The 15,680-nt window shown below is 43.6% G+C and overlaps 1 protein-coding gene across 1 annotated transcript; it reads left to right on the top strand.

Annotated features, from left to right (window-relative positions):
- The first annotated feature begins 13,815 nt into the window (after nt 1–13,815).
- On the top strand, nt 13,816–14,463 carry LOC111882652 (secreted RxLR effector protein 161-like). Its single transcript, XM_023879024.1, has one exon. It carries the CDS (start codon nt 13,816–13,818, stop codon nt 14,461–14,463), a length of 648 nt encoding a protein of 215 aa, XP_023734792.1.
- The last annotated feature ends 1,217 nt before the right edge of the window (nt 14,464–15,680 follow it).

Below are 15,680 nucleotides of genomic sequence, written 5' to 3' on the forward strand. Positions count from 1 at the left end.
AATTGATTCTCGACTTCCTGTTTAAATTCCTTAAACCTCTCGAAAGTCTCTGACTTATGCTTGATTAAGTAGACATATCCATATCTACTGTAATCATCAGTAAAAGTCAAATAATAACGATTAGCATCCCTTGTGGCATGTTTGAATGGTCCACACACATCCGTGTGTATAAGGTCCAACAAACCTTCACCCCTCTCACACGAGCCTGTGAAGGGTGACTTTGTCATTTTTCCAAGTAAGCATGATTCGCAACTATCATCTGACTTTAGGTCAAACGACTCCAAGACTCCATCCTTTTGGAGTTGGCCTATGCGTTTCTTGCTTATATGTCCAAGACGACAATGCCATAATGATGCTTTATCCAAGTTATTATTATTAGTAGAATCAATACACAAAACATTATTTCCCAAGTTATCTACAACAGATACAGCTTCATACACACCATCACAAGGTAATGCTTTAAAATAAAAAACATTATTATAGAAAACATCTATAGAACCAACTTCATTATTAAATGAAAAAGGTAAACCCTTGTTTGTACAAAGCATGAAAGGAAATAATATTTCTTGCCATTCCTGGCGAATAACAACACTTATTCAAATCTAAATTAAACCCACTACTTAGCGATAAAGTATAAACTCCAATCTTGGTAACAGGTATAGCTTTCCTATTCCCCATGATCAAGTTTATTCTTCCTTGCTCCACATTCTCACTTCTTCTTAGTCCCTGCAAGTCACAACAAATATGAATACCACAACCGGTATCAAGGACCCAAGACTTAGAATGGGGTGAGTTATTAGAAATGATAGTGTAAGTACCTGCATGGTTGGGTTTGACTTTCCCATCCTTCACATCCTGCTGGTACTTTGGGCAGTTCCGCTTCCAATGAGATTTTTCATGACAATAGAAGCATTCAGCCTCTTTTGGGTCAAAAGAAGGAGTGACGAAACCTTTCTTGGTTCCACTTGAAGAGGAGCCATCAAGGGTCCGAGCCTTGGTACCCTTTGAGGATCTCTTTCTCTTCCTCCATCGATTTTTCCCAATTGCCAAAACCGGAGTTGAGTTTGGAGTAGGAGTGATAGCAACCGACTTCCCCTTAAGACCTGATTCTGCGGTCTTGAGAAGTCCCTGAAGTTTGCTGAGTGTGACCTCTTCCTTATTCATGTGATATGTCATGCGGAATTGATCATAGCACGATGGTAAGGAGTGCAAAATGATATCTATTGCAAGATCCTCAGGGAAGTTCACATTAAGCTTCAGCAAACGATCCACATACCTTTGCATTTTCTGCATGTGGCTCGTGACGGATTCCCCGTCCTTCATCATGGTTGTTATCATGGAGCAGATAATTTCATACCTCTCTTGTCTTGCACTTTGATGGTATCTTTCCATCAAATCTTGGTGCATTTCATAAGGGTAGAAATCCTCATAAGACTTTTGGAGTTCCGCTGTCATCGTGGCCATCATGATGCAAGCCACTTTCGTAGCATCCCTTTCATGTGCCCGAAATTCAGCGATCTCTTGAGGAGTTGCAGTGGTCTCATCAATCTCCTTAAGCTCCTTGTCAAGGACATATTCTTTGTCCTCGTAGCGGGTAATCATCCTAATGTTTCTGATCCACTCATTGAAGTTGGATCCATCAAAGGTGACTTTCCCACACAAGTTCATAAGGGTAAAGGAGCCATTAGGATTAGAGCCAAAAGCAGCATTGTTTGAAGACATCTAAAAAGAAGAGAACAAGATTAGTTTAGATATAAGAGAGTCCTTAATAAAACACCCAAATGTAATATTAAGGCTAGGATCCAATCACAATATAATATAACTTAGAAGAGGTATGCCGTAATCTAAGCTATACCATATTTGAAAGGTAGGTGAATGACGATTCACCAATTTCCACCACGAAAACCGAAATATTTAAGTATTAGGCTTTGATTGGTTCTTAGAAATTCCTAGATTCTTTGAGATTCAATGAACTTTTCAAAGGCATGTTTCAATCTCGAGTGTGCCCTCCAGGTTTTGTGACTGGGATGCCGAGGATCACAAAACGAGGTGTGAAGTAACCATGCAAATCACTTGGTACCCTTTAAAGTTTATCACTCAATCGATGTGCCGGTAAACCACACACGCTCCATCGATACTATAATAAACCTTTAAGTCACCCTTTACCTACCTTGTTAAGTCCAAGTTAGTGTGCCGGTTAACCACACACGCTCCACCAACGACTCAATCAAAGTGTAAAGTGTAATTTCATGGATTAGCACCTTATTCACATTTTTCCTAAAGTAACTAAGATTGGGAATTTAATAAAACATTTAGTTACTTTATAATATTCATCATACTTTGAATGAGAATTTATAAGTCCTTGTCTTACCCGTTCGGCTAACGACCCTCCACCAGTCAAGCAAGCGGTGGGTGAGAGTGGACACCCATTAAGTCACCATTTTATAGGCAACAACCTTATACCCACCTTATAGACCGGCTTCGTGAATGAGGCGTACTAGCGGTAAGACGACTTTGTTCTTATACATATATATATATATATAATTATTAAATCATAATAATATAAGTATAAGGGTTGAATTTTAACTTTTAAAATTCTAAGGGTTGGAACTAAAGTTTAACTTAACTTTACTTGTTCCAAAACTTGAGGGCAAGTTTTGTAAACTTTCAAAACTTTTCATCTCTTGTAACTTATGAGTTTAATAGAGTAATAAAATGAGGACTTTTCATTTTTCTAACTCTTGTGTTCTTTTAATGGTTTTTTAATCCAAGAGACTTTTGGTTTTCCATAACTTGAGGACAAGTTATGGACTCCATTAAAACACATTATGATCAAGAATTAAACTACCACATAGGTTACAAATAATTCCTATGATCATCTAAACTTCATAAGAACAAGAACATGAATATGAACACTTTCAAGAATCAAAATCACATTAAACTTTGTAATTTTGATAACTAGTTGTTGTAAATGAATTAGCAAAAACATTACACCAGCTAAAACAAGTTTTCAAGTACCAAAACAGTTTAGGGTAATGTTGTAACGTCCAAAATTTCAAAACAATTAAAACTTTTCAAAATCACCCATTTTATTAACGTTGTTACAAAAAGGTTTTCAATACATTATTAAACCGATTAATTTCCCAGGTTCATATCATAAAACACCAACGCGAGGAACGGTACGATCACACCATTGCCTTGCCACAGACTCTTGAGCACCTGAAACATAAAACCACAACTTTAAGCCCGAAAGCTTAGTGAGATACCCCCAGAATACCAACCACATATACGCCTTTCCAGGCCCTGACCTTCCGGTCCATGTGTCTCAGGGGACTTCCGTCCCTGCTGGGTAAACCTTCCGGTCCTACCCACGCCGACCTTCCGGTCCATCACACAACATATTGCCTTCCGGCCCATAACATATCGCCTTCCAGCCCATAACATATCGCCTTCCGGCCCATAACATATTGCCTTCCGGCCCATAAGCATAAAATGCATATATAACATAACAAATAATCATATAGCAGTTCATAGACAACAATCGATCAACAGATCACATATCATAGCATTACTCTAAACAAGGTACCGGCCTAGCCGGTCACTAGCATAACATTACCCTATGAATCAGTCAACATACTAAATGCATACATACGCCTTTCCAGGCCATGACCTTCCGGTCCACATAGCAATGCCTTCCGGCCCATAACATGTAACGCCTTCCGGCCTATATCATAACAATGACAACTACCCGGATTTCCATCCGATAAAAAGGGTCGGCCTTGGTGCCATAACCCTAGTGATATAGTGAGGATAACTCACCTCGAAACTGCCGACTGAACAGATAGCTCAAGCTGCTCCGATCACTGATACGATCTCCACCTCTGGACAGCCACCAATGCACTGAACTCAAACAATAACAACAATTACCAAAATACCCCTGGACCCACTGGTCAATCCTTGGTCAAAGACAAGGTCAAAGTCAACCCCTGACTGACCCTACTCGCCGAGTCAACCCTATGACTCGCCGAGTCCCCATACTCAGAACTTCACTCAACCCGCGACCTAACTCGCCGAGTCACCCCAAGACTCGCCGAGTTCAACCACTCTGAGTCCACTCGCCCTTAACTCCGATTCCTTAAGATTCCCTTTCTACACGTCGAGTATCCCCTTTTTACTCGACGAGTTCCTCCTGGAAGAATCGCGGGGCCACCCCGACTCAACTCGCCGAGTCTGAAGAACGACTCGACGAGTCCCAGTTAATCTTCAAGCTACTCGCCGAGTCTGTTCATCGGACTCGGCGAGTCCATGCCATGCAACCGCTCAAACTGCTTTCTAAGGTCAGAACTGCTCCGACCATTCATAGGTCTGGCCTTCCTAAACTGATCCATCACGTAAGGTCCTCATTTCGGTGCTCATAATACAACCCATGACTCATAATTTACATTTTGACCTAAGGCATAAGGATTCCAATCCAAAACCTCCATCAATTTCCGAAATGCTCAGGCATGGGACATTCTGGACCTCCAAAGGTCCCAATACAGGGTTCCAATCGTTTGGGGGGACTAGGGTAACATTCAATCTAGCCACAAAAGGGTTCCATAAACCCTAAATCCATATACACATCAACATAGCAGAGTATAACTCGAATTCTTACCTGAATAATGTGCTCTCTGTATCCCCAATCCCTAGAACGTGACTTCCCTTGCTGCTCCCTTAATCAAGCCTTCTCTTCCTTGCACAATAACTCTTCCAAAATCAACAATGGCCTTCAACCTTGCTCCAGACGCTCACAATCAATTTAGGGTTTCTCTCAGAAGGCTAGAGTGAATAATGACGGCCATAAAGTCCTTCATATACGTCCCAAACCCGAACGGTTAGGGTTTCGCTAAACAGCGTGGAGTCGCCGAGTCCATATCCGGACTCGTCGAGTCCAGTCGCGAACCCGCGACCAGATCTGCGACCCTACTCGGCGAGTCTAAGCTCCAACTCGCCGAGTCCTCTCTTAAAACACCCAAAATCATAATTATATCAATATCTGGATTTCCGGGCTGTTACAACTCTCCCCCACTAGGACTAGACTTCGCCCTCGAAGTCTCACTCTGAAAATAGCCCCGGATGCTGCTCTCACATCTCACATTCCAGCTCACAGGTCATTTCCGATCCCCTCCGGTGCTGCCACTGAACTAACACCAGAGGTATTTCCTTATACCTCAGAACCTCGATCTTCCGATTTCTGATGACCACTGGTCTCTCGGCATAATTCAGGCTCGCATCCACCTGAATGTCTTCTAATGGGACCACTGCCGACTCATCGGCTATATACTTTCTCAATTGCGACGCATGAGAAATGTCGTGGATTTGTCTAAAATCCGTGGGCAACTCCAAACGATAGGCTACCCGGTCTATCCTTACAATCACATGAAAAGGCCCAGTATACCGGGGCCCCAACTTGCCCCTCTTCCTGAATCGAAACACTCCTCTCCAAGGAGAGGCCTTCAGGAGTACAAAGTCGCCGACCTGAGACTCAAGCTCGGACCGTCGTCTGTCTGCATAACTTTTCCTGTCGGCTCTGGGCGGTCAATAACCTCTGTCTAATCCGCTGAATCTGCTCTGTCGACTGAAGCACGGTCTCTGTACTACCCATCACTCTCTGTAACCGAGAATTACCCCAGATGCAACTTTGCTCTAAATCTCAACAATCACTCGACCCATAAGGGTTAGGAAACTAGAAACCACCGGATCCCCGATCCAAAGCCCACTTTGTCCATACCGGACCGACTGAGAGACCCATTCTCACTCTCAGAGCAACTCTCACGAGTTCTCCTCTTGCAATCACATACATCTGCTGAACTAGCCCCCAACACCCGCAGGTTGGAAGACCCAATACACTGCTGATATCCTCGAACGTCTCCCAGGATGAACCACTAATATCCACCCTATACCCTGATCGGAATCACACTGAGAATTCCAGATTCTCTCTCCCCCTGCATCCTTTCTGCCTCGACAGACATCCCAAACCGGATGGTTTCCTACTTCGCTGCCGCGAACACGATGCTCAAAGCCATACTCGAAATACTCTAACCATAACTTCTGCTCCGCAGCTTTCACTTTCGTGAACTTGCACTCCCCTTCGGAGTTACACACCTTTCTCTTTTCCTTTTCCAAGGAGTCCTCTTGGCCATAATGCCACTCCAACCAATGTCACGGTGCTCGTCCCAAGCGACACCACCCTTTTTGCGCAACCGCTATTCACATACTCTGGTTCTCATTGCAGGGGCTCTCAAGCCCATGCACTCCCTCCACTCCACAGAATCACTACCTCAACTAAACAAAATCACTAACTCGGGACCAGACCTTCCAATGTAATCACACTGCAACATACACAATCCGCAATCTCAAACTGATCCAGCAATACCAACAGAGTCCCCAACATAACTGGACCGACTCTCGTAACACATACTAGCCACTCGAGGCTATATCTCTGTGGGTCCGTACACCCAAAATCTGCGAACCCTCAGGTTCTATCTCTGGGAACCTTCCGGTTCCAACTCTAGAAACATGCACAACATAAATCCCGTGGGATTAATGCAGTACAACCCATCACGTACATCAAGCATACAAATACTCTGATCGCATAACCCCGGTTACTTACTCAAACTTGATCCCGGCCTGCTCTCAGGCCTCCACAATCAAATGACCTAGGTCTGTATCCCGCCCCGCATACCCGACACTCGCTCTTGTCAGCCTATACTCTGAGCTGACAGAACACTGCTGAATCCCAACAGCTAAGCACCCTCACATACTCATCGATCTCCCGGAGAATTCTCCAATTCTCCCCCACTTAAAGCACTGACTAACAGCCACCGATCGCCATTAACGACCTTTCAGAACAATCCTGCACAAAGAGAACATTTACACACTGACTGCTTCTCACAAGCATAAGCAACCCTCAGCAAAACACATCTCCTCCCTGATCAATCCACTCAAAAGAATCCGGCCTTTCAATTATCCACTCTACGACTGCAGATGCTACCCGACATTCAACCCAGTGCCGCATCTCCACTAACAACCCTCACGAACGATAACCAACGGAATTCCCAAACAATAACCCGTAACCAAACCCACAACCTGCAAAAGGATGAATACCGCATCGAAAACCGCACAAGGCTACCGGCACCAAAACACCAAACTATAACCATACCAAACCATCAGGGAACAACGAATGCTAAAGCGAAAACCTGAAACACCAATCCATAACCATGCCAAACCCGCGAAACAACGAATACCGCATCGAAATCCACGCCAGATACCAGCACAAACAATACGCCACAATCAACGCAAGATAATCAAGACATCAAGAAAGCATCATACTCGCAGCTGCCTCCGGCACTGCTCCGTCTCCCTCTGCCGCAAGCTGATAAGCACGACCCTGAGCCCTTGGGGCTCCGCTCCATCCTGTCCTCCTCCTGAACTCCTCAAGGTGGCCGGTGCTAGAGCCTGCACCGGTCCTGCAGAAAGCTGTGGACAGTTGACCCTCAAATGTCCAACCTGCTGACAATGATAACAAATCCTCGAATCCCGAATCGGCACTGACTGCCGACAGTCCCGCACATAGTGCCCTTCTTTTCTGCACTTGCGGCATGCACCACCGGACCAGCAACTCCGGTGTGACTCCTCCCACACTTCCCACAAGTGTAGCCGCTCCGATCCCCCATTCTAACATCAACGGTACTGGACCGTTTCGGCGCTGGTTGCGACTGCATCGGAGCCTGCCTCAGCTCACGAAACTGCAACTCAACCTCTAACTCACGCCGCATGGCGGTCTCCTGCAACACCAACAAGGTCTCACACCTCTACGCAGACACGAACTGTCTGATATCCCCCTTGAGCATACTCAGATATCGGGACATCTGAGCCTGCTCCGAAACGAACTCAGGGCAAAACAGCGCCCTCTCAATAAACATCCTGGTGATCTCAGTCACCGACTCCAAATCCTGCTTCAGCTCAAGGAACTCCCGAGCCAATCTCTCCTTTTCATCCCGCGGAACATAACGAGTACTGAACATCTCTCTGAATTGATCCCATGAAACCGCAGCCCTTTGCACATCGGAAAAATGACCCCGCAGTCAATCTCCACCAATCCTTCGCTCCGAGCCTCAATAGGTTCAGAGCACACCTCACCCTCTGATCAGCAGGGCATAAATTCGTGGAGAAACACCCCTCCACGTCTGATAACCATCTCATAGCAACAATCGGGTCCTGAACTCCATCGAATGTGGGAGGCTTCGTATAATAGAAGTCCCGATTCTGAAAACCCTGACTAGCTCCTCCCCTTGCCGCTGCTACAGCCGCTGTAGCCGCCGCGGCAACCGTCTCTGCGAGAGCCGCATATCGCTCATCGAAATACTCACTCATGGCGGTCTGGATCGACCCAAACAACTCCGGCAACTCAGCCCGGAACAATGCAGCAACCCCATCACGTAGGATCTCGCGAATCCTCGCATCCCGCTCGCTCGTGCTCGTCCGATCGATAACCTCCGACGGCACCGATCCACCCGGAACTCGCTCTCCAGCTCCCGATCCTGATCGGGATCCACTATCATCATGCCTCGAAATCTCCATACTGAAGGCACCCTACCAATCTCAGACACTTCCCAAAATCCTGGGATCCAACTCTCGCAACCCTACCCTAGAGACCATGGTTTCCCTGATACGCGTATGGGTCCTGTGCTTTCAGTAGTACGGGCCCATACTACCTTCCACACCTACCCATATTTGTATGAAGTACTACCACAATACCCTAGGGAACATGCATAACAACTATCAACCCTCACCACTAGAGGAACACTGAGAACATCCCATAGGGGACCCTAGGCTATAGGCATCACAAATCAGGCAACGTTATCATGAATTCCTGAAGATCCCTAGCCTAACTCTAGCATGCTGTTCTATCAAGCTCAAATAAACAAATATCATGTATGGTATCTTGGGGTTACTTACTGGCTCCGGCTGATCGTACCTCTGCGTCCTCCTTTTACTAAATTTGAAAACCATTTTAATTTCTCATTTTAATTTCTCTTTTTAAAATCCTCCTCGATTTGAGACTGGAGTCACACGAATGTTTCCCCAATTCACTCAAACCAAGGCTCTGATACCAACTTGTAACGTCCAAAATTTCAAAACAATTAAAACTTTTCAAAATCACCCATTTTATTAACGTTGTTACAAAAAGGTTTTCAATACATTATTAAACCGAGTAATTTCCCAAGTTCATATCATAAAACACCAACGCGAGGAACGGTACGATCACGCCATTGCCTTGCCACAGACTCTTGAGCACCTGAAACATAAAACCACAACTGTAAGCCCGAAAGCTTAGTGAGATACCCCCAGAATACCAACCACATATACGCCTTTCCAGGCCCTGACCTTCCGGTCCATGTGTCTCAGGGGACTTCCGTCCCTGCTGGGTAAACCTTCCGGTCTTACCTGAATAATGTGCTCTCTGTGTCCCCAATCCCCAGAACGTGACTTCCCTTGCTGCTCCCTTAATCAAGCCTTCTCTTCCTTGCACAATAACTCTTCCAAAATCAACAATGGCCTTCAACCTTGCTCCAGACGCTCACAATCAATTTAGGGTTTCTCTCAGAAGGCTAGAGTGAACAATGACGGCCATAAAGTCCTTCATATACGTCCCAAACCCGAACGGTTAGGGTTTCGCTAAATAGCGTGGACTCGCCGAGTCCATATCCGGACTCGTCGAGTCCAGTCGCGAACCCGCGACCAGATCTGCGACCCTACTCAGCGAGTCTAAGCTCCAACTCGCCGAGTCCTCTCTTAAAACACCCAAAATCATAATTATATCAATATCTGGATTTCTGGGCTGTTACAAATGTTTCCAATCCATTTCCAGCAACTAAAGTCGAAAATCTGCACTCTGTCGACCCTACTCGCCGAGTGCATGAACCTACCCGCCGAGTAGGTTGAAGATACAAGTGGACTCGGCGAGTCCCCCCATTGGACTCGACGAGTCCATCAGTCAGACAGCAACATTTCGACTTTTTCAAGCATATTGCAACAAGTATCAAACAAATAAGCCTAGGCTCTGATACCACTGATGGGTTTTGAGCATTCTAACACTTCCTAAGTGTACATGCAACCCTAATAAACCTTGGATCTATGTTTGTCTAAGATACATGCAAATCATTATTTTTCCAAGGCTTATATCCTAACTGGCATGGCATGGGGAACTTGAATCAAATAAAGCTAGTAGAAATACTTACCTTGTAGTTGTAGTTGATTCCTTGGAGTTTTAGAGCCTAGCACCAATAATGTGGATGCCTCAAATGAAAGTCACAAATCACCACAAACTTGGAACTTTGAGAGAATAGTCACACTTCTCTTGAAATCGGCCCTCACCTCAACATGTGTCAACTAGTGTTCACTTGCCTCAACTAGTTTGATTTCAAGAGCCAAAGCCTCCTTTATATAGTGTGGTGGATTAGGGTTACATCCATGTAAACCCTAATACCCATGTCTCTTCATTTCCATGAGATCCATGGGTTAAAGCTCCATGGAGTATCCATGGACTTCTCCATCCAAGCCTAGCCCATTCCAAATAAGCATAAGCCCACACTATATAAATATAGAAGCCCATATTTAATTAGTAATATCTTTGATCACTAAATTAATCCTAGATTAATTATAGATCACTACTAATTAAATAATATGATCTTATATTAATATATTAGAACTTATAATATATTAATAAATCATAACTTGTACTATTCTCAAATATTATCCATAAATTGTTCGGGTGAAGTGCAACCCAAATGGACCATGCCGGGTCGGGTCAAGTATATACCAAATATAGTTATGGGCTAAGACACCATATCCAACACTAACATCCAGGTATCACCAGTTACGAGTGCTAGAGGAGGATGTTTCGAAGACAGCCTTCCGAACTCGTTACGAACACAATGAGTTCGTGGTAATGCCATTCGGATTGACTAATGCACCCACAGTATTCATGGACTTAACGAATAGGGTGTGCCATCCTTACTTGGATTAGTTTGTCATTGTATTCATCAATGACATACTTGTCTACTCTCGTAGTAAGGAGGAGCACAATAAGCATCTACGGCTGATCTTAGAAACACTACAGTTAGAGAAGCTCTATGCAAAGTTCTCTAAATGCGAATTTTGGATCCGAAGAGTCGAATTCTTGGGTCACGTTGTCAGTAAAGAAGGAATTCATGTGGACCCTTCCAAAATTAAAGCCATTGAGAACTGGTCAGCACCAAAGACGCCAACATAAATTCATCAATTTCTAGGCCTCGCTGGCTACTATCACAGATTCATACAGAACTTCTCTAGGATTGTGAAAACGATCACTACATTGACCAGAAAGTATTGGCCTTTGACTGGGAAGAGAAACAAGAAAAGGCGTTCCAAACACTGAAACGAGCCTTATGTACCGCACCGATACTATCCCTCCCAGAAGGGATAGAAGACTTTGTGGTTTATTGCGACACATCAAACCAAGGACTCGGTTGTGTCCTCATGCAATGAGGCAAGGTCATCGCTTATGCCTCAAGACAACTAAAGACGCATGAGGTCAACTACACCACTCATGATCTTGAGTTAGGAGCAGTTGTATTCGCTCTAAAGATCTAGAGGAACTACCTGTATGGTACGAAAAGCACTATCTATACATATCACAAAAGTCTGCAACATATATTCGACCAGAAGGAGCTCAATATGAGACAACGACGGTGGGTCAAGCTACTTAATGAATACGAATGAGAAATTCGTTATCATCCCAGTAAAGCCAACGTAGTAGCTGACACCCTAAGTCGGAAAGAATACTCTGGTCGTAGAGTCAAATCATTGACTATGACTATCCATTCACATATGTCCACGAAAATTAAGGAGGCTCAACATGAAGCCTTGAAACCTGAAAATGTGGCGGGCGAATCCCTGAGAAGGATGGATAAGAACTTAGAAGTCAACAACCAAAATCACCTGAATGATTTCTTAGTGTCCAAGGGTATAAGTCATAATTTCTCAGCTCCATATACCCCGCAACAGAATGGTGTCGTTGAAAGAAGAAATAGAACTCTGGTGGAGGCAGCCAGATCAATGCTCAACTTTGCTAATCTTCCTCTGTACTTCTGGGCCGAAGCGGTGGCCCCAACTTGTTTTGTGTAGAACCGCAGCATAATGTGCAAACGTCTTAGCAAAACTCCATATGAAGGTCTCAACAACCGAGAGCCGAATGTCTGCTTCTTTCACATTTTTGGATGCACATGCTTCGTGATCAACAACCAAAATCACCTCAATAAGTTCGCACCTAAATACGATGAAGGCATCTTCCTAGGCTACTCAACTAACAAGATCGCATATCAGGTTCTGATCAGACGTACGAGGTTAATAGTCGAAAGCTTTGACGTAAAGTTTAAAGATTTATATGTCTGCAACGCTGCTCCCTCCATTGAAACCAAATCGATTCTTGAATCTGGTATTCTTGATTCTTTGGGTCCTCTAAACATAGTTGAATTTAACTATGATGATCTCTTTGATTCAATAGAGACTGCCAAGTTATCCGAAGTTCTTATCACTCTAGAAGCTCAATTACAACATGCTGAAGTATCTGGTCCTACGCCCTCAGATGTTTTGTCTCTAGGTACTTTCACCTCGCCAGTTGAGGGGGAAAACTCAACTCTAGATCATACTACAACCATCGAGGTTCCAGTACTAATCAAAGCAGCTTCGTCCATTCGTAGAGAATCTCAACCATCAAACGTCTCTTCGGACTCGGATGATGAAAACATAGAAAATATTGACACCAGATATGACCCAAGAATATTCACTCTCCCATCAATCCAGGGGGATCATCCTCAAATTTCGGAAGAATTCCCATCTGCAGCCCATTGGGAACCACTTCAATCTACCGCAACACCAATAGTTCAAGACAACTCCGCAGGCTGTTCTCAAGTCCAGGGGGAACTGCCATTCCCTATCTCAGATTCTTCTGACATTGAAGACATTCCTTCTACCGCGGCTGCTGATCATCTTCAACCACGTCTTCACATATGGACGAAAGACCATCCACCCGGTCAGATCATTGGCAATCCTTCAGCAGGCGTTCAAACTAGATCTTCATAAGACCTAACTGGTCACTATCATTACTCAGCGTTTATGTCTGCCATCGAACCTCGATCAATCAAAGAAGCCTTACTAGAGCCCAACTGGATTGCTGCGATGCAAGAAGAGCTAGCTGAATTTGAACGGAACAGTGTGTGGCAACTCATACCAAAAGTGCGAGGTCACACCATTGTTGGCACCAGATGGGTGTACAAGAACAAGCTCGATAAGTCTGGCTCGGTAGTCAGAAACAAGGCAAGGCTAGTTGTAAAGGGCTACAATCAACTTGAAGGTGTTAACTATGATGAAACGTATGCTCTGGTAGCACGAATGGAAGCTATCTGAATCTTCCTAGCATATGCAGCCCACAAAAACATCAAAGTTCATCAAATGGATGTTAAGAGTGCATTTCTCAATGGGGAGTTAAAAGAAGAGGTTTATCTTCAGCAACCTCCAGGCTTCGAAAGTGTTGAATTCCTTAATCACTACTACAAACTTAAAAAAGTAGTCTACGGTGCGTGGTACAAGACTCTCTCTGAATTTCTTGTCTCGTCCGAGTATAAAAGAGGAGTAATTGATCCCATTTTATTTAGAAAAGCAAATGGTGATCACCTGATACTAGTACAAATATATGTGGATGATATCATCTTCGAATCCACAGATCAGAGGATGGTGGATGATTTTGCTAGGCTCATGACTAACAAATTTCAGATGAGCATGAATAAAGAGATTAACTTCTTTCTAGGACTTCAAGTTAAACAGATTCCTCAAGGGATCTTCATCCATCAAGAAAAATATACCTCTGAGCTGCTGAAGAAATACTTTATGGATAATTTTTCTTCGGCTAAGGTCCCCATGACCTTTGGTTATAAGATTTCTGATGATCCCTCCGGTGAACCTGTTAATCACAAAACTTATAGAGGCCTCATTGGCTCTCTCATGTACCTCACTGCTAGCCGACCGAATATAGTTTTTGCAACGGGTGTATGCGCAAGGTATCATGCTGATACAAAAGTGTCTCATATGACCGCATCCAAGCAAATTCTTCGGTACTTAAAAGGAAGCAAGTCTCTTGGCCAATGGTACCCCTCAGGCAATGACTTTACTCTTCAAGCGTTTACCGATGTGGATCATGCTGGATGCAAACTGGATCGTAAAAGCACCTCTGGTGGATGTCAATTCTTGGGTGGAAGACTAGTCAGCTGGTTGTCAAGGAAACAAAATTATGTGTCATTGTTTACCGCAGAAGCTGAATATGTGGCCGCAGCCAGCTGTTGCTCACAAGTGTTATGGATGAAAACACAACTGTTAGACTAAGGATACAGAATGATGCGGATACCAATTTATTGTGACTCTGAAAGTGCTATAGCGATTTCTCATAATCCTATCCATCACTCGAAGACCAAGCATATTGAACTACGGTATCATTTCATCAAAGACCACATCCTGAAAGGTAACATTGAACTAATCTTTGTCCACTCACATGAAGAGATTTCTGATGTTTTTACAAAAGCACTTGACTCTCCAAAGCTCAACACTTTCTTACAAATGTTAGGAATGATGTATCCGAACCCTCAATTCTTCTTGAATTGATAGGTACCGCAGACCATTCTTGTTCTCCATTGCGGTCCTAACTGAAAGACACTTATAATAAATGGTTTCGGAATATCCTGTGTATCGTAGTCTATGTAACGCAATCATATATTATATTTATTCTTCACTGGTCCTTCTTGTTTGTTTTTACTAACTATCTGTGCAAGTGCTCTTCTCAGTTTCTTTTACTGCAGTCATAAATCCATCCGCAATGAAGTATCCATCCGCAAACACATTGTTCATTTCTCATCTGAGTTATTAATTCAGGAATCATGGTGTGCTATTTAATGATCCTTCATTAAATAAAACATTAAATTAAAAAACATTCCTTGAGAAACTGTCACATTCTCTTTCCTAAAAAACCTTTATGTAAGACCTATTTTAGGTGTGATGACAAAAAGAACATTTTTCCATAAACACATCCTTAACCTGTCTTTTCCTCATACCCAGCACGTCCCATCCGTTACAACTTCCTCTCCCCCACCACACGATAGCCAGACGTGATAATGCACATTTGACTTTTCATTAAATGCAAACCCCTTTTGGAAAATCTCACAAATCTTTTAGAAACCGTTTCATATTATGTGGCTGAGATTTAATCCCTAATTCAAAAGATTCCCCCCAAATGACCTTTTATCTTATCCTTTCTTTACCTAGGGTAAATCCCAGTTACCGCTCCCATTCTCCCCTATATAACCCTTTCTTCTTCCCCATCACCATTTTACGCTCTTTGAACATTAAACCTTCAAGAACTCAGTGCATTCATAAACTCAGTTTTTCTTCTCACTCTCTCAAGCTCCCACAATGGTGAAATCAGGTGTCTGGAAGAAACAATCAAAAGCATATGGATCAGGAAGCTCTAACCATTCAGATTCTCCCACAATTTCTTCAAGCAACTTCAAAGCTGTCTTCGATAATCATTCATCCTACAATGCTCCTAT

This window comes from Lactuca sativa, chromosome 2, assembly GCF_002870075.4.
Source record: "Lactuca sativa cultivar Salinas chromosome 2, Lsat_Salinas_v11, whole genome shotgun sequence".
In the NCBI taxonomy this organism is placed as follows: Eukaryota; Viridiplantae; Streptophyta; class Magnoliopsida; order Asterales; family Asteraceae; genus Lactuca; species Lactuca sativa.